Source organism: Pongo abelii, chromosome 6 (genome assembly GCF_028885655.2).
Source record: "Pongo abelii isolate AG06213 chromosome 6, NHGRI_mPonAbe1-v2.0_pri, whole genome shotgun sequence".
Lineage (NCBI taxonomy): Eukaryota > Metazoa > Chordata > Mammalia > Primates > Hominidae > Pongo > Pongo abelii.
Window position 1 is genome coordinate 120012469 of NC_071991.2, and position 23497 is coordinate 120035965.

The 23497-nt window shown below is 35.2% G+C and overlaps 2 protein-coding genes across 4 annotated transcripts in view; both read right to left on the reverse strand.

Annotated features, from left to right (window-relative positions):
• The window catches only part of CADPS2 (calcium dependent secretion activator 2), a 567688-nt gene that overhangs the window by 391381 nt on the left and 152810 nt on the right, over positions 1-23497 (reverse strand). The window lies entirely within an intron of this gene.
• Positions 1649-2849, reverse strand: RNF148 (ring finger protein 148). Its single transcript, XM_002818383.4, has one exon. The coding sequence runs from the start codon at positions 2643-2645 to the stop codon at positions 1728-1730; it is 918 nt and encodes a 305-aa protein (XP_002818429.1). The 5' UTR covers positions 2646-2849; the 3' UTR covers positions 1649-1727.

The following is a 23497-nucleotide window of genomic DNA, read 5'->3' on the forward strand; positions in this document are numbered from 1 at the left end:
ACAAGCAGCCACGCTGCTACTGGTAGACATTCTTGGGGGTGAATCTCAGTGGGTTTTTTTCCACCAGCTAGGAAACCGAAGCCAAAGATTCTGACCTTGAACATGAATGTCTCTGGTCTACATATGTAGAGTGCTAGAAGTCACTTTTGGTTGGATCTCACCAGGACTAAAGGAGCTGTTACTTCTTATGAAATGTGAATCTACAACATGGTAATTTGAGACAAGAAAGATGAAGGAACAAAGGGCCCTATGGGCCCAACAAAAACTAGTATAAAAAGAATACTGATGATATAAAACATACCCACAAAGGTTGATTTTCTCTCCCAAAGGCCATTAATCCTATTTTATTTTCATACGTCCCTGCACTTTTTAAAAGGTAGTATATGGTGTGTATATTCACAAAGTGACACTGAGGTATCAAAGGTTTAGCATATCATCCAGAAACAGAAATTTTCATCAATACAACAATACTTAAATCTTTCTGTCTCTCATTGTTATATAGGTGTTTATTCATCTACTAGAAAAAAGGAAGATGCAAAATAAGGCAAAGAATATAACATGGAAAGGCAATTGAACAAAATTTTAGCTCTGCCCTATGTTATCAAAATGCCCCCAGAGAAACATTCATTACCATTTGGAGAGGAAAAGAGAAGCATTTACTAAGGACCCTTCTAGAAAAGAAATCTGCTACCATAGCTGAGTCACTATGCTAGGATTTAAAGAGCTCTGGCAAACAAAGGTGAATGTTTGCAATGTTATCCTCAATGAGGCCTATAATAATTTAGAACACTTTTCCTTACATAACCAAAGTACTATCATCTAAAATAATTATTTAGAACACATTACCAATCCAGTGAGTAGCTTTGGAAACTAGATTTCCTGGGTATTAATAAAATTAATTAACCATGGAGAATCAGAGATATAAATTATTAGATACCAAAATTAGTCAAAATGTGGAAACAAAGTACAAGAATTAGTATTAAAAAAGGAAACTTTAAAATAGCATGGCTAATTCTCTATGGCAATGTCACAATCCTAGTAACTTGAAGAAAAAAATTGTTTTTTAACATATACTAATGTTCTTCTTTGGATAAGGGCAAAAAGGTATAGGATTAAGAAAATGTGGCACATATACACCATGGAATACTATGCAGCCATAAAAATGATGAGTTCATGTCCTTTGTAGGGACATGGATGAAGCTGGAAACCATCATTCTCAGCGAACTATCGCAAGGACAGAAAACCAAACACCACATGTTCTCACTCATAGGTGGGAATTGAACAGTGAGAACACATGGACACAGGAAGGGGACCATCACACACCGGGGCCTGTTGTGGGGTAGGGGAAGGGGGGAGGGATAGCATTTGGAGATATACCTAATGTTAAATGACGAGTTACTGGGTGCAGCACACCAACATGGCACATGTATACATATGTAACTAACCTGCACATTGTGCACATGTACCCTAAAACTTAAAGTATAATAAAAATAAATAAATAAAATAAAATTCACCTAAAAAAACAATTAAAACTGATTAGAAAGACAAGAAGTTCAAATAGCTGGGCATGATAAGGAGTTTTATTTTTAAAACACAAATTTCACCCTTGTTTGTACTTGGGTACAGAAGCTGAAATTTTCTCTCTACATAAAGTACAATAAGAGAATTTATCTAATCTTTGTATTTGGAAAGATCTGGTTACATCTTCAGAAAATTCTCCAGATTTCTTAAGTTTTCAGGATGTCACACTTGCACATGGGACATGTCCTATGGGCTAAAAGCCAGGGGTCAATGCACGCCTTATGGAACAAATGTTTGCAAGTTAAAATGCGTACTACATCTTGGGGTTTGTATGTGTCAAAGCAAACAACACAGTTGTCTTCATTTGGGTCTAATTCCTCATCCCCTTCTTTGAGAACTCGTAGTTGAAGCTGGTCAATAGCTTTCTTCACATCTGCCTTTATTTGACTTCGCCTCCTGGTGGAAGAATTGGGCACTCTAGGTCTAGGTCTCCAGACACAATATAAGTAAAGGTAGGCAATTGTGGCAGCCAGGAAGGTAAATAGAGACATGACGTAATGGCTCACCCATGGCATGTGCATCCTCCCCACTTCAATGATGACTGTCACATAGACTCCTTTCTGAATCAAGTGCAAAATTTCCATGCCTTTCAGGTTGCCTATCATCACCGCAACTATATTTTCCGTCCCCTGGTGAGACATGGGAAATACTTTATTGCCCGTACCTTGATAGTTGTAGATGATCACCCCATTTGCTCCCTTCTCTGCTGCCACGTTGATTTTATGTGTAAAAGTACAGCCTCCACGTTCGATGAGGGCCAGCCAAGAGTCTGCCTGTTCGGGCCTGCTGAAATTGGTCAAAGGATTACAGGCATTCTGATTCCATCCTTCAGGAAGTGCCACCACACCAGACACCCTTTCCAGAGGAGAATGATTCCCGAACACTCCACTCTCTCCTAATTCTGATATGATCTTATTTCCAACCTGAAATGTTATATTCAGGTGAGCTGTCCAAATGGCTTTTCCGTTTGAGTCAGGAAAGCTAAGTAGTAGAAAGATACTAAGCCTCAAAAGTCCAAATGAAACAGAACTATGCGTCGAAGGAGTAATTCTAAGAAAGCTCATGCCTCCATTTGTCTATTAAGAGACAAACATGAGAAAACAAAACAACATCAGTTGTAAAAGAACATAAAGAAGATAGCTTGTTGGCAGCAGATTACTAAAGCACATAAATAGAAAAGGTCTCCCTGGATCAAAGCTATCTTGCTCCTTCCAGCATTTTTATATTTGGTAGACTATCTTTCTGATAATGAAACAAAATAACAAGACTTGTGATTGGTACCATGTGATTTCAAGAAAATTATGACATCCAAATGGGGAAATTGTGACATCAGAGGTAGTTAAACCAATCCAAGAGTTTACATTAGTGCATTGCATCCTGAAATCCTATTGGCTAAAAAGCTAAGCAATGAGTCAAGATACGTAACAATTTGAATAAGCTGTAAAGCAATAAATAAACTGGTGGGAATTTTTTAAAGCCTTGGGTTTCTTCCTTAGTTCTGGATAGAGTGAAAATCTACCCAGCCATGTAATTTTTTTTTCTAGCTGTAAGGCAAAGGCAGAGATAAAAATAATTCATGTATTAGTGCATGTACCTGGGCCAGTTGCCAGTTTTCATGCATGGTTCAACACTACCCAATATGGCATTCTGTGGGATGGTTCAACACTACCCAATATGGCATTCTGTGGGATGGTTCAACACTACCCAATATGGCATTCCGTGGCAAGTAGGAGCAAACCATTCCCACCCACTTCCCACATTAAATGCCTATCCCACACCTAAAGATCCAACACTAAGAAAACAGTGTAAACTCATATTGTTAGCCTAATACAGTCCCATCTTCTGGTAAGAACCTACTATGTGCTAGGCAAATACTGAGAGTGGACATATATTGGAGAAGAAAATAGAGATGGCCTTACTTTTGTAGAGACTAAGGATTTTGGATGATGTCCCAAAGACAAGAGAAACACACTGTAGGGTTCTAAGCCAGGGAGGTGACAAATGTGTTTCAAAATGTTCACTTTGGTTGCTTTATGGGGAAAATGTATTGGAGAGGGAAAATAACAAGAGAATGAGCTTAGGCAAAAGAAGATAGTGGCTTGGACTCGAAGAAGCAGCATAGATGTAGAGACACAGACAAAGGCTGAGTAACAGATTTAGTAACTGGAAGGATAGTAGTGGGAAGAGGAAAGGATGGCCACAATGATAAAAAATCACTACATTATTTTTGCAAATTACAGAATCTTTACTGCTTTAAAGATGCCTTATTGTTTACTTTTATCTTAAATCTTTATCTAAAGTCTGTTTCAAGGAGCCAATAAATTGGCAACACCCACTCAAATATTTATTTTCTATCATGTATAGGTTATCTTCTATGTGCTCAGCATGCCACAAAGTCCTAGGGATAGAAAAAGAAAAGACCCTATTTCCTAGTGTGCAAAATGGACATGAACATTTAATCATAGACATGATAGACTTTTCTCATTTGGACAAAAGCATTTATTGTATTCCATGGCCTATTTTAGTTAATATTTGTTAGTATTCCCTGTATTTTAGTTAATATTTGCTTTTTTTAAAAAAAAAAAAACTAGGAAACAGTCTACTTGTCCCATTCATACAATTCTATTGAAGCATGATTCAGTTCACATCTGAACTGTCCTTACAGGTAGACTTTTTTTTTTTCATGTTCAAATGGAGTGAATTCCTGGCTGATTCTATTAACAGTGACAAATTGAAGCCTCATTAAGAAGACAGTTTAACATCATCATATTAGAGGTAATTTGTTAAATCTGTGATTATTTAACCTTTGGAAGTAGGATTACAAAATAATTCTGACTTTTTATTTTGCAGATTTTTTGTCGGTGAAGTGTTTAACCTGCAACTATATTTTGCTTCAAAACATATCTTACATCAAAAGGTTCTCTGTATGGTTGAAAGGACCAATTTGAGGAACTTAACTAATTCATTCTATTTTTCTCATTATAATATAAAGTAGTTAAGGCAATGATAGAACTGCCCTCTCTTCTGCCCTCCTCTTATAACAAAATAGACCTATAAGAAACAATCATCTATCTCTTAAAAAGTGGTTTTCAACTTGGGGGCAATTTTGCCTCCCAGGGGACATCTGGCTGTTTCTGGAGACATTTTTTGATTGTCACAATTAGAGAGTGCTACTAGCATCTGGCAAGTACACACCAGCGTTGCCGCTAAAACATCTGAAAATGCACATAGTAGATCCCCACAATAAGAAATTATGTGGTCCAAAATGTCAACAGTAAGGTTAAGAAACTCTAATCTAATGAAACAGCCTGAGGAGAGAAGCATCCCAAAACTCTCCCATCCCCAGTGGGTGGTCAGGTATAAATTCTTGACACAGAATAAGCTTTTATAATTGACAATTCCTCCATCAAGGATGATGTCCTCAATGCAACTTAATTTCTCCAGTTTTCCCTGGAATAGAAACAGCAGAGATCTGTACAAGTTACCTATTAGTCCATTAAGTATCATGACAAATTGCATATATTTTATCAGAATGAGGTCTAAGAGTCTTCCTGGAACAGCATGTGACTGGGAGACAGAGAGACTGAATGATTGAGGCTACTGTAATCTGTTCCTTTTAGATCATTTATTCAATACATGGATATTCTTTTTAACAGCCAAATATTGAAGTTTTTCATTCTGTTGAATTTTGCAGGTAGGTTACAGAGAACTGAAATATATTACTAGGGATAATATATAATATATATAATATAATATAGATAATATATAATATTTATAATCATATAGATAATATATATTTATAATATTATATATAATTAACATATTATATATTATATATAATTATTATATTATATATAATTAACAGATTATATATTATATATAATTATTATATATTATCTAATTATATATTATATATAATCATTATATATAATCTAATTATATATTATATATTATATATAATTATTATATATAATTATTACATATTATATAATTATATATTATATATAATTATTATATTATTATATATTATATATAATTATTACATATTATATAATTATTATATATTATATATTATATATTATATATAATTATTATATATTATATATAATTATTATATGTTATATATAATTATTATATATTATATATTATATAATTATTATATATTATATATTATATATAATTATATATAATTATATATTATATATAATTATATATTATTATATATTATATAATTATATATTATATATTTATATATTATATAATTATATTATATATTATATATTATATAAAATATTTTATATATTATATATTATATAACATTTATATATAATATATGATATATAATATATAATATTTATATATAATGTATATTATATTATATATTTCTATATATGTTATATATATTATATATTATACATATTCAAGGATATGTATATTCAAGGAATATATATATATGTTTATATATTCAAGGAATATATATATGTTTATATATTCCTTTTGTAGGCAGGCTAAAGAGAACTGAAACATATTACTAGGGTTGGTTCAACTGGTTCAAAAAGTCATTCTACCTATCTCTTGTTAACAGCGAATATATATATATATATATATATATCACACACACTTAAGAGATAGTGTGTGTGCGTGTATATATATATACTTACATGCTCTTAACAAGAGATAGGTAGAACATATATATACATATTCTTTTATATATATATTCCTTGCTCATATATATGTATATATACTTATATAAGAGCAAGGAATATATATATATATATAAAACTATGTGTATGTGTGTGTATATATATATGTACACACACACACATTTTTTTTCCAGAAACTTACCAGACTTCCCTCAATGTCTCTTTGGCTACAATTGCTTCACAAACCCATGCCTAATGAAATCCTTGGAAACTGGAGTGGAATCATCATGATTATCTTAGGTTAATCATGATTTATCCTGTTGTAGAGAGCTCGCTCCCTGGCTGAGCACATGGCCAGAGGAAGGGTGAAGATTTGAATGCTGTGTTACCAAGAGGAAATACATGAACCAGAAGGTAAGCAGGCAGGCACAATGGCAGTTACAGGCTCTAAATTCCTCAAGTATCCCCAAAGGAATAATACTTAACCATTAACCACAACAATCATGTAATATGCACTGTACACAAGGCACTGACATGAGCCAGAGTCTATGTTAACGGGGACACAACATGGCTCTGACCTTAAGGAGGGCATCATCTAGGCAGAAGAAAAGAGTTATATGCATGTTGGATGTATATATGTATGTATCCTATAACTTCCAGGTGCCAATTAAATTTTTGAGAAGGTTATAATTATTATTAAGAGAGAAAAAATCAACTAACTGACCTCTACCCGTCTGCTATTCTTTGATCTCTATGGGTAAGGATGCTCACACTTCCAGAAATCTCTACTCCAATAAAGCAAAACAGATAAATACAATGACATTGCACTACTCAGATAGCATCTTTAAGATGAAAGGAAAACCAATAAACTACCTCACAAGTGTCAGTATCCAGAGCTATGATATCATGAGAGCTCTCTAGGAATTCAAAAAACATTTATTTTGCATTTAGGCTCAAACATTACAACTACGTATGTTTTTCTGCAAGAAATTAAATTAATCATAATGAGATCTGAGGAAAACAGAATAGTGACTCTAAAGTACTTCAATGAGAGCAGCACAAAAGCAAAGAGTACTAATGATAATATTTTTCTGAAAGTGGAATCTTTACTTTTACAATTTTTAATGTTTTCTAATATATATATATATCTTATTATTTGCAAGCATCTCCTCTAATTAATATCAGTGGTTAAAAAAACTTCATAGTTTCATTTAACAAAACTAGTTTATATAAAGGCATTTCTGGATTGCAGCAACTATAATTCTAATTTTTATATATATATTTTAAGTAAATTTTGTTGCATATATTTAATGTGTATAACATGATGCTATAAGATACACATATACAGTAAAATGGTTGCTATAATGGAACAAATGACCATATCTGTCATCTCATATAGTTATCCATTTGTCCTCCTGTTGCAAGTGCTGCTATAATCTACCCATTTAGAAAAAATCCTGATATAATTCCCTCTACAAAATTAACTATTCTATTAATCTCCTTGAAGGACAGGATTAAATCTTATTCTCATCTTTTTAATATCTAGCTTCTAGGACAGTATCTATCACATCATAGGTTCTCAATAAAAGTTGAATTAAATTGATAGTGTCATTATCCTCTGTATTCTATCCAGTAATATTCCTTATGCAAAATTGTATCTACTGAGTTTTATCTTCAGAAGGGTGATCATTTCAGTAAGAGTACAGAATAGTTAGAATACTTATGAGTTCAACTTATAATTATTCTATATATGTACACACAGAATATGTGTGTGTGTATATATATATGTGTGTGTGGATATATATATCCACACATATTGTATTGGAGATATATATCCACATATATTGTATTGGAGATATATATATATATCTTCCTTGCTCTTAGCAATCATAAAACTTGATTCCTTAGCCATACCTTAATACAAAGATAAATGAGCATTTGGAATATGATCAAATCCATTTAAATTGTAATGGGCATAAATAAACATAAATTAAACTCTCTTCTTCATTCAGAATTCAAGTCATGGTCTACAAAACTTTAACAATAAATTGAAAACAATTTTTTCCTCATTCAGTCTACAAATTTAGAAGATAGAATGGTAATCAACGGAGTAGGAACTCATTATTACTACTCTGGGAAGTAATGGGGGAAAAATTCACATTGTAGTCTTTGCACTAGGAGGTAGGAGGAGGAGATAAATAGTCTTAAGTAAACACAAGATTAAGACAATATTTGGCAGTAGTATAATTATTATCTTTGAGCTTGGAACAAAATATATCTTCATATTAACTCAACCATTTAGACTGGATTTTTGTTTGAGGCAGTGGTGAATAGGCAATATACTCAAAAGAGGAAAAATACACCCAAGCAGATTCCTTTAAATCACCACCAGAAATTGTCCTGTTCTCTTAACAGGCTACTCTGCCCCTGTCATTATTAAGATCCAACGATGAGGACCAAAAGGTTTTGGAGGCTGCTTCTGGGACTCCATCATTTCAAGATTGTCCTAAAGCTTAAAACAGACTCTAAATCTTCCTAAGCCACAATCAGTTACTGAAGGTTTGCATACGCTTTGCCTTCCTAATACAAGACCTATGATGGTTAACTCTGAGTGAGTCTGTGGTTAACTCTGAGTGAGTTCCCAGCAGTCAGAAATAACAGGGCAGAGGTGATTAAGGAGATTTTCCCCTTATGTTTTTCCAATTCATAGATCACAAAACCCTTTTTTATTTCTTATATAATTTAATCCCTCCTGTGAAGGAGCACAGAAAAACGACGACGACAACATGAGCATAGAGTCATCACACTAGCAGAAACAGTGAACAGTGTATTAAAGCACCAGGCTGTGTGACAGATATGTCTGAAATCCAGTTTCTGCTACATGCTAGTCATTTAAGCTGAGCCACATTGAGCCTCAGCTTTCTCATCTGTAGTCTGGAAAAGTAGTCTGCCTCTAGGGCCATGATGAGTATTGGATGACCTATTTCACATCTGTTTGTAAATAGCCAAGCACACTGCTAGCTTAGCTTGGTAGGTATTCAATAAATGGGCCTTCCTTCCTCTTCTCAATCCTGAAAAACCTTTTTCTTCCATTTTCCACCTAATAAAATTCCCATCATCTTTACAGACCAATTTCAATCCCCCATTTGTGATCTCCCTAGCCAAAACCACCTGTTTCTATGACACATTATTTTTGTACCTATTTGGCAGTCATTTAATTTTGCCTTGTATTATATATAATTAGATGCATATATGTCTGTCTATACTTCCACTTGCTTTAGAATATCTTGTGAGCAGTGGTCTTATCTGATTCATTTTTTAAAAATCCTGTTTTCTCCCTCCTGTCCCTATACTAGCACAATAAAACTTGCTCAAGGTCCCTGACAAAATGCTGATTTTCAAGTACTTTCTCTTCAAAATATTAAGACGTATCTGCAGCTTTTACAATCTATGCTTTATACAACTACTCACTTTTTTTAAAAAAGAGAACAGGCAATGATTTGACAAGTTTTCCCTCAGTTAAGAATTACATTGACAACAGTTGTCCAGAAAAAGGCTTATTTAATATCACAGGATCAGAGGCCATCTGTCTTACATTTTCTCTCCAAAATCAAGAATAAATTTCATCTACATCTCTGTATCTGAAAAATGGACTAAATATGGAATAATATGCAGCCATAAAGTAATAACCATTTCTAACATATAAGAAGTAGCCTTTACATGGATAAAAATTCTCCTTTAATTATTTTTATGTAAATGAATATATAGCTATATCTCTCAAGATATTTAAATATAGATCTATATCTATATATCAGGTCATGAGCCCCAAAGAGTCATTATCAAGAGAAAACTATACCAATTATGTATACCATGGTACCTCAGAGAAAACTCTAACATTACATCAAGAGTAATACTTAAAAGAAAAAATTTCTCATTGCGACCAACTTTTTCTCCAAACCAGAATGCCTTCTATTTCCACCCCAAGTGATAGTTGAATCCTGCAGTCCCCACAAAGCTTCCCTGTTTCATTGAGTCCAAAGTGAGTTCTTTCTCCTATGAACTGTCACAATATATGTTTTACATTTTTTTTTTTTTTTGAGACAGAGTCTCTCTCTGTCACCCAGGATGGAGTACAGTGGTGTGATCTTGGCTCACTGCAACCTCTGCCTCCAGGGTTCAAGTGATTCTCCTGCCTCAGCCCCCTGAATAGCTGGGATTACAGGCATGTGCCACCACGCCCAGCTAATTTTTCTATTTTTAGTAGAGACTGGGTTTCACCACATTGGTCAGGCTGGTCTCGAACTCCTGACCTTAGGATCCATCTGCCTCAGCCTCCCAAAGTGCTGGGATTACAGGTGTGAGCCACCATGCCCGGCAATGTTTTTTATTTTTGTATTTAAACATATTTCGCAGTTAAAACAGTACATACAGCATACATGTACATTTTTTAAAATTATTATACTTTTAAGTTTTAGGGTACATGTGCACAATGTGCAGGTTAGTTACATATGTATACATGTGCCATGCTGGTGTGCTGTACCCATTAACTCATCAGTTAGCATTAGGTATATCTCCTAATGCTATCCCTCCCCCCTCCCCCAGAGTGTGATGTTCCCCTTCCTGTGTACATGTGTTCTCACTGTTCAATTCCCATCTATGAGTGAGAACATGCAGTGTTTGGTTTTTTGTCATTGCGATAGTTTACTGAGAATGATGATCTCCAATTTCATCCATGTCCCTACAAAGGACATGAACTCATCATTTTTTATGGCTGCATAGTATTCCATAGTGTATATATGCCACATTTTCTTAATCCAGTCTATCATTGTTGGACATTTGGGTTGGTTCCAAGTCTTTGCTATTGTGAATAGTGCCACAAATAAACATATGTGTGCATGTGTCTTTATAGCAGCATGATTTATAGTCCTTTAGGTATATACCCAGTAATGGGATGGCTGGGTCAAATGGAATTTCTAGTTCTAGATCCCTGAGGAATTGCCACACTGACTTCCACAATGGTTGAACTAGTTTACAGTCCCACCAACAGTGTAAAAGTGTTCCTATTTCTCCACATCCTCTCCAGCACCTGTTGTTTCCTGACTTTTTAATGATTGCCATTCTAACTGGTGTGAGATGGTATCTCATTGTGGTTTTGATTTGCATTTCTCTGATGGCCAGTGATGATGAGCATTTTTTCATGTGTCTTTTGGCTGCATAAATGTCTTCTTTTGAGAAGTGTCTGTTCACATCCTTTGCCCATTTTTTGATGGGGTTGTTTTTCTTGTAAATTTGTTTGAGTTCATTGTAGATTCTGGATATTAGCCCTTAGATGAGTAGGTTGCGAAAATTTTCTCCCATTTTTTAGGTTGCCTGTTCACTCTGATGGTAAGAAGCATACATGTAGATTTTTAAATTAAAAAAAAACACTTCTGTATCTTTTAAGCAATAAGCACTATTTTCTTCATACTCTAATCCTTTCTTAGGAAATTATTTCTATAATATCTTGCGATATTTTTCTTCTAGTGTTGAAAACAATGTTACTTTTTCCCCCTCTTACAAAGGTTATTGTCTTTACCTCTCAAATTACAAGATTTTTGAGGGTAGGACTTCGCTATGCTCCTTCATCTTCCTACAGGACCTAGTGCACTGATTTGTAAAAAATCAATTTCTTATTTGATTTAACAAGGTGCTTCTCTGGCATGACTAAGGACCTGTCATGCCTTAGTTGTTTTTCATATTCCCTCTAGAAGCACAATCTAAGAACCATCTATTCAAAATGTCTACATTATTATTTCACTCATTCGAATATTTATCAAGACCCTACTATGTGCATAGTACTTAATAATAAGTGCACACAATTTTAGGGCTACAGCACTGATCAAAAAGGAACCATTTCCTGTCCTAATGACTCTTTTGTGTACCCAGGGATTCAAAGATGAGGTCATGGTTGTATTTTTTCCAAGAAACTGACCTGCTGATATGATAATATGCTAAATAAGGTATGAAGGAAGGACCAGAGAAGCACAGTATCTTGGTCTGTTTGGGCTGTTATAATAAATTACCATAAACTAGGTAGCTTATAAGCAGTGGGAATTTATTTTTGCACAGTTCTGGAGGCCGAGAAGTCCAGGATTAAGCAGATTTGGTGTCTCATGAGGGTTTGCTTTCTGGTTAATAGAAAGCACCTTTTCGCTGTGTTCTTACATTGTGGAAAGAGTAAGGGGGTCTCTCTCAAGCCTCTTTTATAAGAACACTAATTCTACTTATGTGGGCTCTGCTCCCATGAGCTAATCACCTCCCAAAGTCCCCACCTCCTAATACCATCACCTTGTGGGTTGAGATTTCAACATCTCAAGAGGAACACAAACATTCATGTTACGGCACACACAAAAATAAATCCTGCCCCCAAGGTAAGACAGTTTAATTTTTACATAGTTCTGATACCCTAAGGTATCACTTTCCTTAGGATATTTCATACAACGAAAAATAATGCAGCCCATACAGCATATCTGTTCACAAAGTTTCCTTCATTCAGATCTGATGGAGCTTTAAAATTTTATATTTAAAAACAAAGCTTTGTTTTATATAATTTTCATAGTCTTAAGTCTCGTTAGTTTTACCAGGAATAGCAATTGTTGAATTTTGCAAGTTTAATTAATATTTGTAATTAGCTCTACAACTTAGGCAACCTATCTAAACTCACGTGCCTTAGTTCCCTTACCTGTAAAAGAGAGATAACAATAGTACCAAATTTTTAGGACTCCCGTGAGGATTAAAAGAAACAATGCAGTCTTTAAAGCACTTAGAACACTACTTGGCTCATACACAAACTGATGTGTGTACACTGCCAGCACCCATCATTATATTTAAATCATTGTCTTATTCACCCAGTTTACTAAAGATGATGCCATGCTCTATAACGATTTTTTTCAATCTTATAATTGTAAGGAAGTTTCTATTTTGACATAAAATATTGGTAAAAAAAAAAAAGTGGTATCACTTTTCCATATATAACATATATTCTTGAAGACAAGTGATCTCTTTACACAAATACCTAGTAACATCTCCAGCTAAACAGCTAGTATTTGAATGCACGTTAGGTACAAAATATTTCATGATTCATAGAAGATGCATGAAAACAGTGATAGAACTTACTTATTATGCATTTTATACTTATAATGTACAGGCCAACTTTAAAAAATAAAAAGGTCTTTTTTGTTCCCTCACATCCACAGACCACCCATAAAAACAAAAGTAAAACAAACAAGTAAAGCTTTTCATTAGATCTGCTGGCACAATATTTTTCAATATGTTGACAAAGAGCCTGGTTTCGCCAACTAATTATTACATTCATAATCCATGTCAAACTTTAAGAAGAACATTCATGTCACCAATGATTCAAATTTAGTTTGAGATTTAGGGAAAAGAGGAGGTTATCATGACAGAAAGCAAGTGTTTGTATAACCCACTTAAACAACTAGTTCTAGCAAGACCTAGAGGTAAATTATTATGTTCTAGTTAGTTTCTATTTAATTGGTAAGGTTATACTAACAGATTACTCAGGTGGGAAAAGTAAACGATATTCCATATAAATTGAGAAGCAAAACGACATGGTTAATCTGAAAATACATGTGAGTAGCAGTCTATACCTACCAAGAATACAAAGTGGACATAGTATTCACTGTTTCTATCAAATCTACAACTTTCAGATTGTTTCTAGTTGTCTTTGGTATTTAGCTTGATTTCCTATGTCTCATTTTACTTACATTTCCATTTTAAAATCTTTGGTAAACAACTTCTTTTAATGTTTTACTATCACCACTTTTTAAAAAAAAAACAAACAATAAGTAGGGCTATGGGTAAAACAGTTACAAAAAGAATACATAGTCAAGTGGAGAGACAGAGGAACCAAACATTTGCTTTTTGCATGTTAATTTCTTACCAAAACACATACATACAAGATGGGCTATGAAGGGTAAGCAATAAATATTCAAGAGGAGACTAGCACAAGATCCATTGCCATTCATAGGAATAAGTCTATTTACTCACAAGGTGTTTCATATAGTGTTCTTACAAACTGTACTAGCTAATATTTCAAGTATATTACTGATAATTTGTTGAATAATAGAAACTTACAGTAATAATAAGTTCCGATTTGAGTCTTTACTTAACACTTGGTGTTTAGCACTCTATGTCTTATCTCATTTAAAATTCACTACACTGCAATGAAGTAGACACTATCAGAATCTCATTTTATCAATGAGAAAATGGAAACCAAGCATGTAATTGGTTAAACGCCATACAGCTATAGGTGGATGAACCACTGGAAGGCATCTCCCCTAGAGCTTCTAGAGGGAGTACAGCCTTACTGACACCTTGACTACAGACTTCTGGCCTCCATAACTGTGAGAGAATAAATTTCTGTTGTTTTAAGCAATTCCGTTTATGGCAATTTGATACAGCAACTACATGAAACTAATAGAGCTTATTGGTCATTTAAGTTTCCTATTCTTTGACTTGTTATTCATATCCCTTATTCACATTGTTCAGGGATTGTCTGAGTTTTCATACTGATATACAGGAGTTATGTACACACCTTAGATTTTAAGCCTCTGTTGACTATAAGCACTGTAATATCTTTCTCAGTCTTTGGCAGCCAATGTCCCTAGTTAAGATTGGTTAGGCCTCAGAACCCTATCTCCTAGGTAAGGTTTCTCCTTCCAGAACCCAGATGGCAAAGTGGTGACTTGAGCTTATGAGCAAGACACATGAATCCATGATTGGCTCTTCTATAACTGACACAGGATTTCTGTGCCTTGTAATTTAAAAGTAGCAAATATTATTCTGCCTATGCCTTAAAAACATGAAAAAGATTCTCTTTTCTATACACCGTCCAAACAGAGGTCATTCTGCTTTGAATAAGGTCTGAAGTATACAGGTCTGCCTCTAAAACAAAAGCTGCTTTCCTATGGACAAAGATAGCTTTAGTCATCTTCTATGGTCAAAATTCTCACGGACACAAGGCTTAAAACCTCTCAACACAATGTATTGCAAAGAAAAAAAAGCCAATTGTACAAGTACAAAAACCAACCACAGTGCAAAGCTCCAAAGTAAAAACCCCACATGGTCTGCCCCTAGTAAGGTACTACACCAAAGCTTAAAGTCATCCACCCTGACACTAGGAGAAACAATAATGACATGATTTTGCTCCTCTAGATTTTACTAAAATCTGTTATCTTCTATCTACAATTCGATATGAAAACTCTAAAAGTATTTTTCCCCATAAGTATGCAGCAAATTCATTGGGGGAGGGGAAAAAAGCTGATATTTCAAAATTGCTAGAAGAATACATTTCAAATATTCTCATCACAAAAAAAGTATGTGAGGTGATAAATATGTTACTTAGCTTGATATACTCATTCCATATTGTATATGTGTCATAACATCACATTATACACCATAAACATACAATTATAATTTGTCAATTACAAATATTAATTTTTTAAAAAACTGATCTGAAGTAATGGAAGTCTATGCATTCATTCAGTATGACTATTCATATATGTTGCTACAGGAATATTTGTTTTATGAAAAAAAGCCTGCCTCGGACCTTACTGGGGTACTATCTAACATGTGGCATATGTACTATGCTACATTTCTGATATCTAAAACAATGGTCCACCCTGCATAGGGCAGGCCCACCCCCTTCTGCTACCATCACTACCAAAAAGGCAGGAAAACACAACCTACGTCTCCACTCCTAGACAAAATCCCTTGCAAAGCTAACAGCCTAAAAGAGCAGGGGTAAGGGAGCTCCCAGTCAGCAGAAAGCTCCACAGAGAAAGGAACGCATTTGGTTTTCTGTCCTTTGTGTGGTGGGGGGAGGGGGGAGGGATAGCATTAGGAGATATACCTAATGTAAATGACGAGTTAACAGGTGCAGCACACCAACATGGCACATGTATACATATGTAACAAACCTGCACGTTGTGCACATCTACCCTAGAACTTAAAGTATAATAATTAAAAATAAATAAATAAATAAGAAAGGCAGGCATGCCTGGTTTCTCCTTCCAACCTCATCTACCAGGTAAATCATGAGGAGGAAGTCAAAGGTAGAGTGCGACCAAGGGGCACTGACTCTGCTAATATGGTGGTTCTTGGGAGGGGTGGGGAATGGAGGGAGGCCCAGAAAGGGAAACACTGATTTATAAACAAGAAAGCAGAACCCAAAGGAAATAATGGGGTTTTGTCCCTACTTGGAATGTGAACATGACTTTTTCTACTAGAACACAAAATAAAATTTCAAATGTTGACAAACTCTGTAATGTGGTATCATTTCTGATTTTCAATATCCCAACAAAATTTGCCACTTAGAACTTTATAATGAGCTAAATGGCAAAACAAGGACTCCTTTTGTTGTGTGAATACTTCCTAACATATTTTTTATATTCATACTTTTGAATTCAGGATACAATTTATCCTACAGCTTATTTTCAACATACTTGTCTTTATCTTTCACTTGTTATAATTGTGAGCTAATTTTTCAAATAGTCTTGTCAAAACCCAATTAAGAAGTTATCTCCTCTTCTCAATTTGGTCCCACAAAGCAAGTAAAGATGACAAATATTTAGTAGCAATGCCTCAGTAGTCTGGCAACTTCAAAGATGTGTAAATTGAGGGTAAAAACACATAAAAACCAGACTACAAATAATCATTGCTGCATTTTTCAAATACTTTTAGAATAGGTAAGAATATTAAACTGATAAGACCACATAAAAATGTTTACAAAAATTATAAGACACTTACTTATGACACAACTTACATATGATACTGGTTAAATGTTTCTATGTGGAAGTTATGTTGGAACTGAAAGGGTAATAACTAACTTTCATAACAAGATGTAAATACTAAAAACGAAGTAGCTTCAAGATTCAGGAGGGTAAACAACACTCTAATATAGAAAATCTTCTTATACAACCTGCAGCAACCGAAATCTTTCCATCCCTTTCGTTTAGCTAATGGGCCTTAAATTTATAAATGCACCTTGGTGAGGGCATAAGCATTTTCCCTGTGTAGTAAAATTCCTGGGCAGAAAAATATTGAAATACAACTCAATTATCCTAGCACATGAGCAGTATATCCCACATTCTTTTTTGTCTGTTTGAAGACAAGGTCTTGCTCTGTCACCTAGGCTGGAGTACAGTGACACAATCATAGGTCACTGCAGCCTTAACTAGCTGAGTTCAAGTGATCCTCTGCTTCAGCCCCCCAAGTTGCTGGTACTATAGGTGCATTCCACCACACTCGGCTAATTTTTTTTTTTTTTTTTTTTTTTTTTTTTTGTAGAGACAAAGTCTCTCTATGTTGCCCAGACTGGTCTCGAACTCCTGGACTCAAAGCGATCCTCATGCCTCAGCCTCCTAAAATGTTGGGATTACAGGCATGAGCCACCACGCCTGGCCCCCTCATTCTTTAGTTTAAAAAAACACATTTAGAGTTTACTAAGCTAGAAGCTTTATATATGTAGTTTATGTGATTGCCATTATACAATTCAACCATTACATCTTAATTTGACTACTCAAAGAACTGCCTGTCAGCATTCTCCATCATATTCCTATATATCTGGAAATTTCTTGACATGGAAAAATGACAAGAAGGGGGAAGAGGATGTGGGAGGGGCAAAAGGAAAGCAGGTGAGTAGGGGAGAGAGGGAAAAAGGAGGTAGAAGTAGAAAGAGGGAGGAAGAAAGATGGGGAGGCTTAGGGAAAGCAGCCTAAAGGATATTGCCAGTGAGCTTAGTCTTACAGGACAGGAAGAGTTCTCCAGGTAGTTAAGGGTAGCCATGGCCTTCTAAACAGGGAACAGAATAGATAGCAAGTTGTATATGGCATAGTCAGTACCCACAGGTTTTTCTCCGTTGCTAACAGTCTAGTGAGTGTAACAAAGCTTAGTGAAATGAGGATACAAGAGTTGGCAGGGAACTGATCAAATGGGGCCATGTTAAGGCTTTTATAATCCAAGCATTACAACACAACACTTGAAGAAAGAACCAAACACTGTGGTCAAGCTGAAGCACTGATCACCTACTACCTCTTAGAGGACCAAGTTGTGAGCTCAAGACTCTAATCATAAGCTGGTATGGGATAACAGAGAACAGACACAATGGAATGAACCTGTTTCTTAGAAAGAATCTGCCCAACAGTCAATGGTCATGGTGGACTCTATCCTGCTTTCTCCTCCAACCTGGCTTCTCTAGAACCCGCTGCATTTATGATAATAATTACTTGCCACCTACTGTTTTGATAATAAAACTTTTAGGACTGACATCCTATGCCATAAATGTACATAATTTTGAGGAACTGAGTAAAGGAAAAGCCACAGTGTAAATCCCTCTACATTATATAAACACAGCTCCCTTTGAATTCTCATCAGAGACATGGGCAAGCCAGGGTCTTTGGGTGTAAGAGGAGGGAGCCATGGGCATCAGTCACTGCAGAGGGCCCTGAGGGGTGAGGCAGTTTGACTGGTGCCAAGAGCTCTGCAAAGAGGGGAAAGGAGAAGTGAGGAAAGGAAGAAAGTGAGGGGAAGAAGGGGTGGGAGAGAGAGAGGGAACTAGTGGCTTCATGCATGAGGAGAGCAAGCTGGAAGTCCCCAACACAGCCTTCCTCCCTGCTCTGAACTTGTTCAAATCATCCACTTCCTCTGACTATCTGACTATCCCCCTATCCTTCTGTTAAAGAAGGCAGGGGACCAAGTTCACACCAGAGCTGCCGCCTTAGTGCACTGGCACGTGCAATGACGCCAATTTGAAAAACAAAGCCATGCTGGGCAGAAAGAGAGAGAGAAAAGGCTGGTCTCCACTTTCCTTCCTAACATGCACGAGCAGAAGTTAAGTGTATTTAATACCTTTACTCTTGAAGGGTTCTTCATATCCATCTACAGTCACTGACTTAATAACTTCTGTCCATGCTACACCATCAAATGTGCACATAAATTTATTAGGAAAGTAGAAAATGAGGATGGCAATTAAATTCTATGTGATATAATAATTTTTAGAACAGAAAACTCAATAATCAAGCTAAAATCTCAGCAGTATATAAAGAATTAAATATATTCCAAGGTGATTGAAAAAAATCATGACTGAAAAAAGGAAAAAATATCAACATTTATGGCTTTATCAAAATCTTGCATAGATTAATGGTCATTAGGGAAAGAAAAACTACCTCTCTGCAATCATTTGTTGTAACATAGAAAATACAAGCTCATATAAACCATCTCAAAGAGGAAAGAACTTGCTCAAAAAAGAGTTATTGGAATGGAAACTCTAATTATTAAAATAGTATTTCCTAAACATTATGCTTGAATTAAATACTGCAGTCTCCTCCTAACTTTGGAGCACTGGACTATTTCAATACCAAATAATCAGTGGATATTTGAAAGCTGAGTAGAAATAAAACCAATAGGAATGTCATACTAAAAGTGTCAATCAGACCCAACAAGTCATTCTAGAGTAACTATTTTAAAGACAGTAAATGTATGCCATAATAAAACCACAATACCATTAAATTACACTTTTAGTTATAATTTCTAGAAGTAATTTGAGAGGACATGCAAAACATATCCAAACAAAATTAAAAACACATGAAAATGGTATTAATGCTGTTGTAATTGTATATTCTTAAATATACCTTGACAGTAAATAAGCTTTCAGGTACTGTGAAAGTATAAAAGATAACTTCATAGAGGTGTGTGTATATATACACATATATATGTATACATATCTACATATATATGTAGATATAAGTATGTATGTATATACATATATGTATATACGTATAAGTATATATACATATATGTGTATGTATATATGCATATATGTATGTGTATGTATGTATGCATATATGTATGTGTATGTATGTATGCATATATGTATATACATACACATGTATACGTATATACATACATATATACATAGACATACATATATGTATGTCTATGTATACACACAGAGCGAGAGAGAGAGCACGTGTGAAATTTTGGGGTCTTTTAATATACCCCTAAAAAGGGTATACCTCCTGTAATATTACTAAAAGTGAATCACCTAGTTTCAGACTGAAAACTGAATGTTCATAAGATTACTGCCACACACAGAAACAATGATGAGAGTTAACAAGTAGAATTGAATATTGCTGTTTGAATATTATTAAATTTACCGACATAAAGCTGGGGTGTATATTTTTGTACATCAAAAATGGCCAAATATTGGCAGTTTCATATGGTTTAACAAAAAAGCTATCATTTGAAATATATGTGCCAGGCATTGTGTTAATTATGTTAACATACTTAATCTTAGTTTTTAGAGCTTCATGAGAAATTCATGTATCAATTTGTGTGTGCATAATATTTTCATTTTGAGGTGGGCATCACCACATTAAAGTCCTCTAGGTTTGCTCAACACAAAAAGGAAAACTTAAAAGAAAGACATCATTGTCATCAGTACCCCACTCCAAGCTGGTAAAGTCAGCCAGGACAATTCTAATAATTAATTGCTGCTTATAAGTCTGTCTCTCCTTAGAGACACAAAAAGCCCTTCAAACAATCAACAAATCCAGGAGCTGGTTTTTTGAAAAGATCAACAAAATTGATAGACCACTAGCAAGACTAATAAAGAAGAAGAGAGAGAAGAATCAAATAGATGCAATAAAAAATGATAAAGGGGATATCACCACTGATCCCCCAGAAATACAAACTACCATCAGAGAATACTAAAAACACCTCTATGCAAATAAACTAGAAAATCTAGAAGAAATGGATAAATTCCTGGACACATACACCGTCCCAAGACTAACCCAGGAAGAACTTGAATCTCTGAATAGACCAATAACAGGCTCTGAAATTGAGGCAATAATTAATAGCCTACCAACCAAAAAAAAGTCCAGGACTAGATGGATTCACAGCCGAATTCTAACAGAGGTACAAGGAGGAGCTAGTATCATTCCTTCTGAAACTATTCCAATCAATAGAAAAAGAGGGAATCCTCCTTAACTCATTTTATGACGCCAACATCATCCTGATACCAAAGCCTGGCAGAGAGACAACAAAAAAAGAGAATTTTAGACCAATATCCCTGATGAAGATCGATGCAAAAATCCTCAATAAAATACTGGCAAACTGAATCCAGCAGCATATCAAAAATCTTATCCACCATGATCAACTGGGCTTCATCCCTGGGATGCAAGGCTGGTTCAACATATGAAAATCAATAAACGTAGTCCAGCATATAAACAGAACCAAAGACAAAAACCACATGATTATCTCAATGGATGCAGAAAAGGCCTTGGACAAAATTCAACAACCCTTCATGCTAAAAACTCTCAATAAATTTGGTATTGATGGGATATATCTCAAAATAGTAAGAGCTATCTATGACAAACCCACAGCCAATATCATACTGAATGGGCAAAAACTGGAAGCATTCCCTTTGAAAACTGGCACAAGACAAGGATGCCCTCTCTCATCCCTCCTATTCAACATAGTGTTGGAAGTACTGGCCAGGGCAATCAGGCAGGAGAAAGAAAGAAAGGGTATTCAATTAGGAAGAGAAGAAGTCAAATTGTCCCTGTTTGCAGATGACATGATTGTATATTTAGAAAACCCCATCATCTCAGCCCAAAATCTCCTTAAGCTGATAAGCAACTTCAGCAAACTCTCAGGATACAAAATCAATGTGCAAAAATCACAAGCATTCTTATACACCAATAACAGACAAACAGAGAGCCAAATCATGAGTGAACTCCCATTCACAACTGCTTCAAAGAGAATAAAATACCTAGGAATCCAACTTACAAGGGATGTGAAGGACCTCTTCAAGGAGAACTACAAACCACTGCTCAAGGAAATAAAAGAGGACACAAACAAATGGAAGAACATTCCATGCTCATGGATAGGAAGAATCAATATCGTGAAAATGGCCATACCGCCCAAGGTAATTTATAGATTCAATGCCATCCCTATCAAGCTAGCAATGACTTTCTTCACAGAATTGGAAAACAGTAGTTTAAAGTTCATATGGAACCAAAAAAGAGCCCGCATTGCCAAGACAATCCTAAGCCAAAAGAACAAAGCTGGAGGCCTCATGCTACCTGACTTCAAACTATACTAAAAGGCTACAGTAACCAAAACAGCATGGTACTGGGACCAAAACAGAGATATAGACCAATGGAACAGAACAGAGCCCTCAGAAATAATACCACACATCTACAAGAGTCTGATCTTTGACAAACCTGAAAAAACAAGAAATGAGGAAAGGATTCGTTATTTAATAAATGGTGCTGGGAAAACTGGCTAGCCATATGCAGAAAGCTGAAATTGGATCCCTTCCTTACACCTTATACAAAAATTAATTCAAGATGGATTAAAGACTTAAATGTTAGATCTAAAACCATAAAAACCCTAGAAGAAAACCTAGGCAATACCATTCAGGACACAGGCATGGGCAAGGACTTCATGTCTAAAACACCAAAAGCAATGGCAACAAAAGCCAAAATTGACAAATGGGATCTAATTAAACTAAAGAGCTTCTGCACAGCAAAAGAAACTACCATCAAAGTGAACAGGCAACCTACAAAATGGGAGAACATTTTTGCAATCTACTCATCTGACAAAGGGCTAATATCCAGAATCTACAAAGGACTTAAAGAAATCTACAAGAAAAAAAACAACCCCATCAAAAAGTGAGTGAAGGATATGAACAGACACTTCTCAAAAGAAGACATCTATGCAGCCAAAAGACACATGAAAAAATGCTCATCATCACTGGCCATCAGGGAAATGCAAATCAAAACCACAATGAGATACCATCTCACACCAGTTAGAATGGCAATCATTAAAAAGTCAGGAAACAACAGGTGCTGGAGAGGATGTGGAGAAATAGGAACACCTTTACACTGTTGGTGGGACTGTAAACTGGTTCAACCATTGTGGAAGACAGTGTGGCGATTCCTCAAGGATCTAGAACTAGAAATACCATTTGACTCAGCCATCCCATTACTGGGTATATACCCAAAGGATTAGAAATCATGTTGCTATAAAGACACATGCACACGTATGTTTATTGTGGCACTATTCACAACAGCAAAGACTTGGAACCAACCCAAATGTCCAACAATGACAGACTGGATTAAGAAAATGTGGCACATATACACCATGGAATACTATGCAGCCATAAAAAATGATGAGTTCATGTCCTTTGCAGGGACATGGATGAAGCT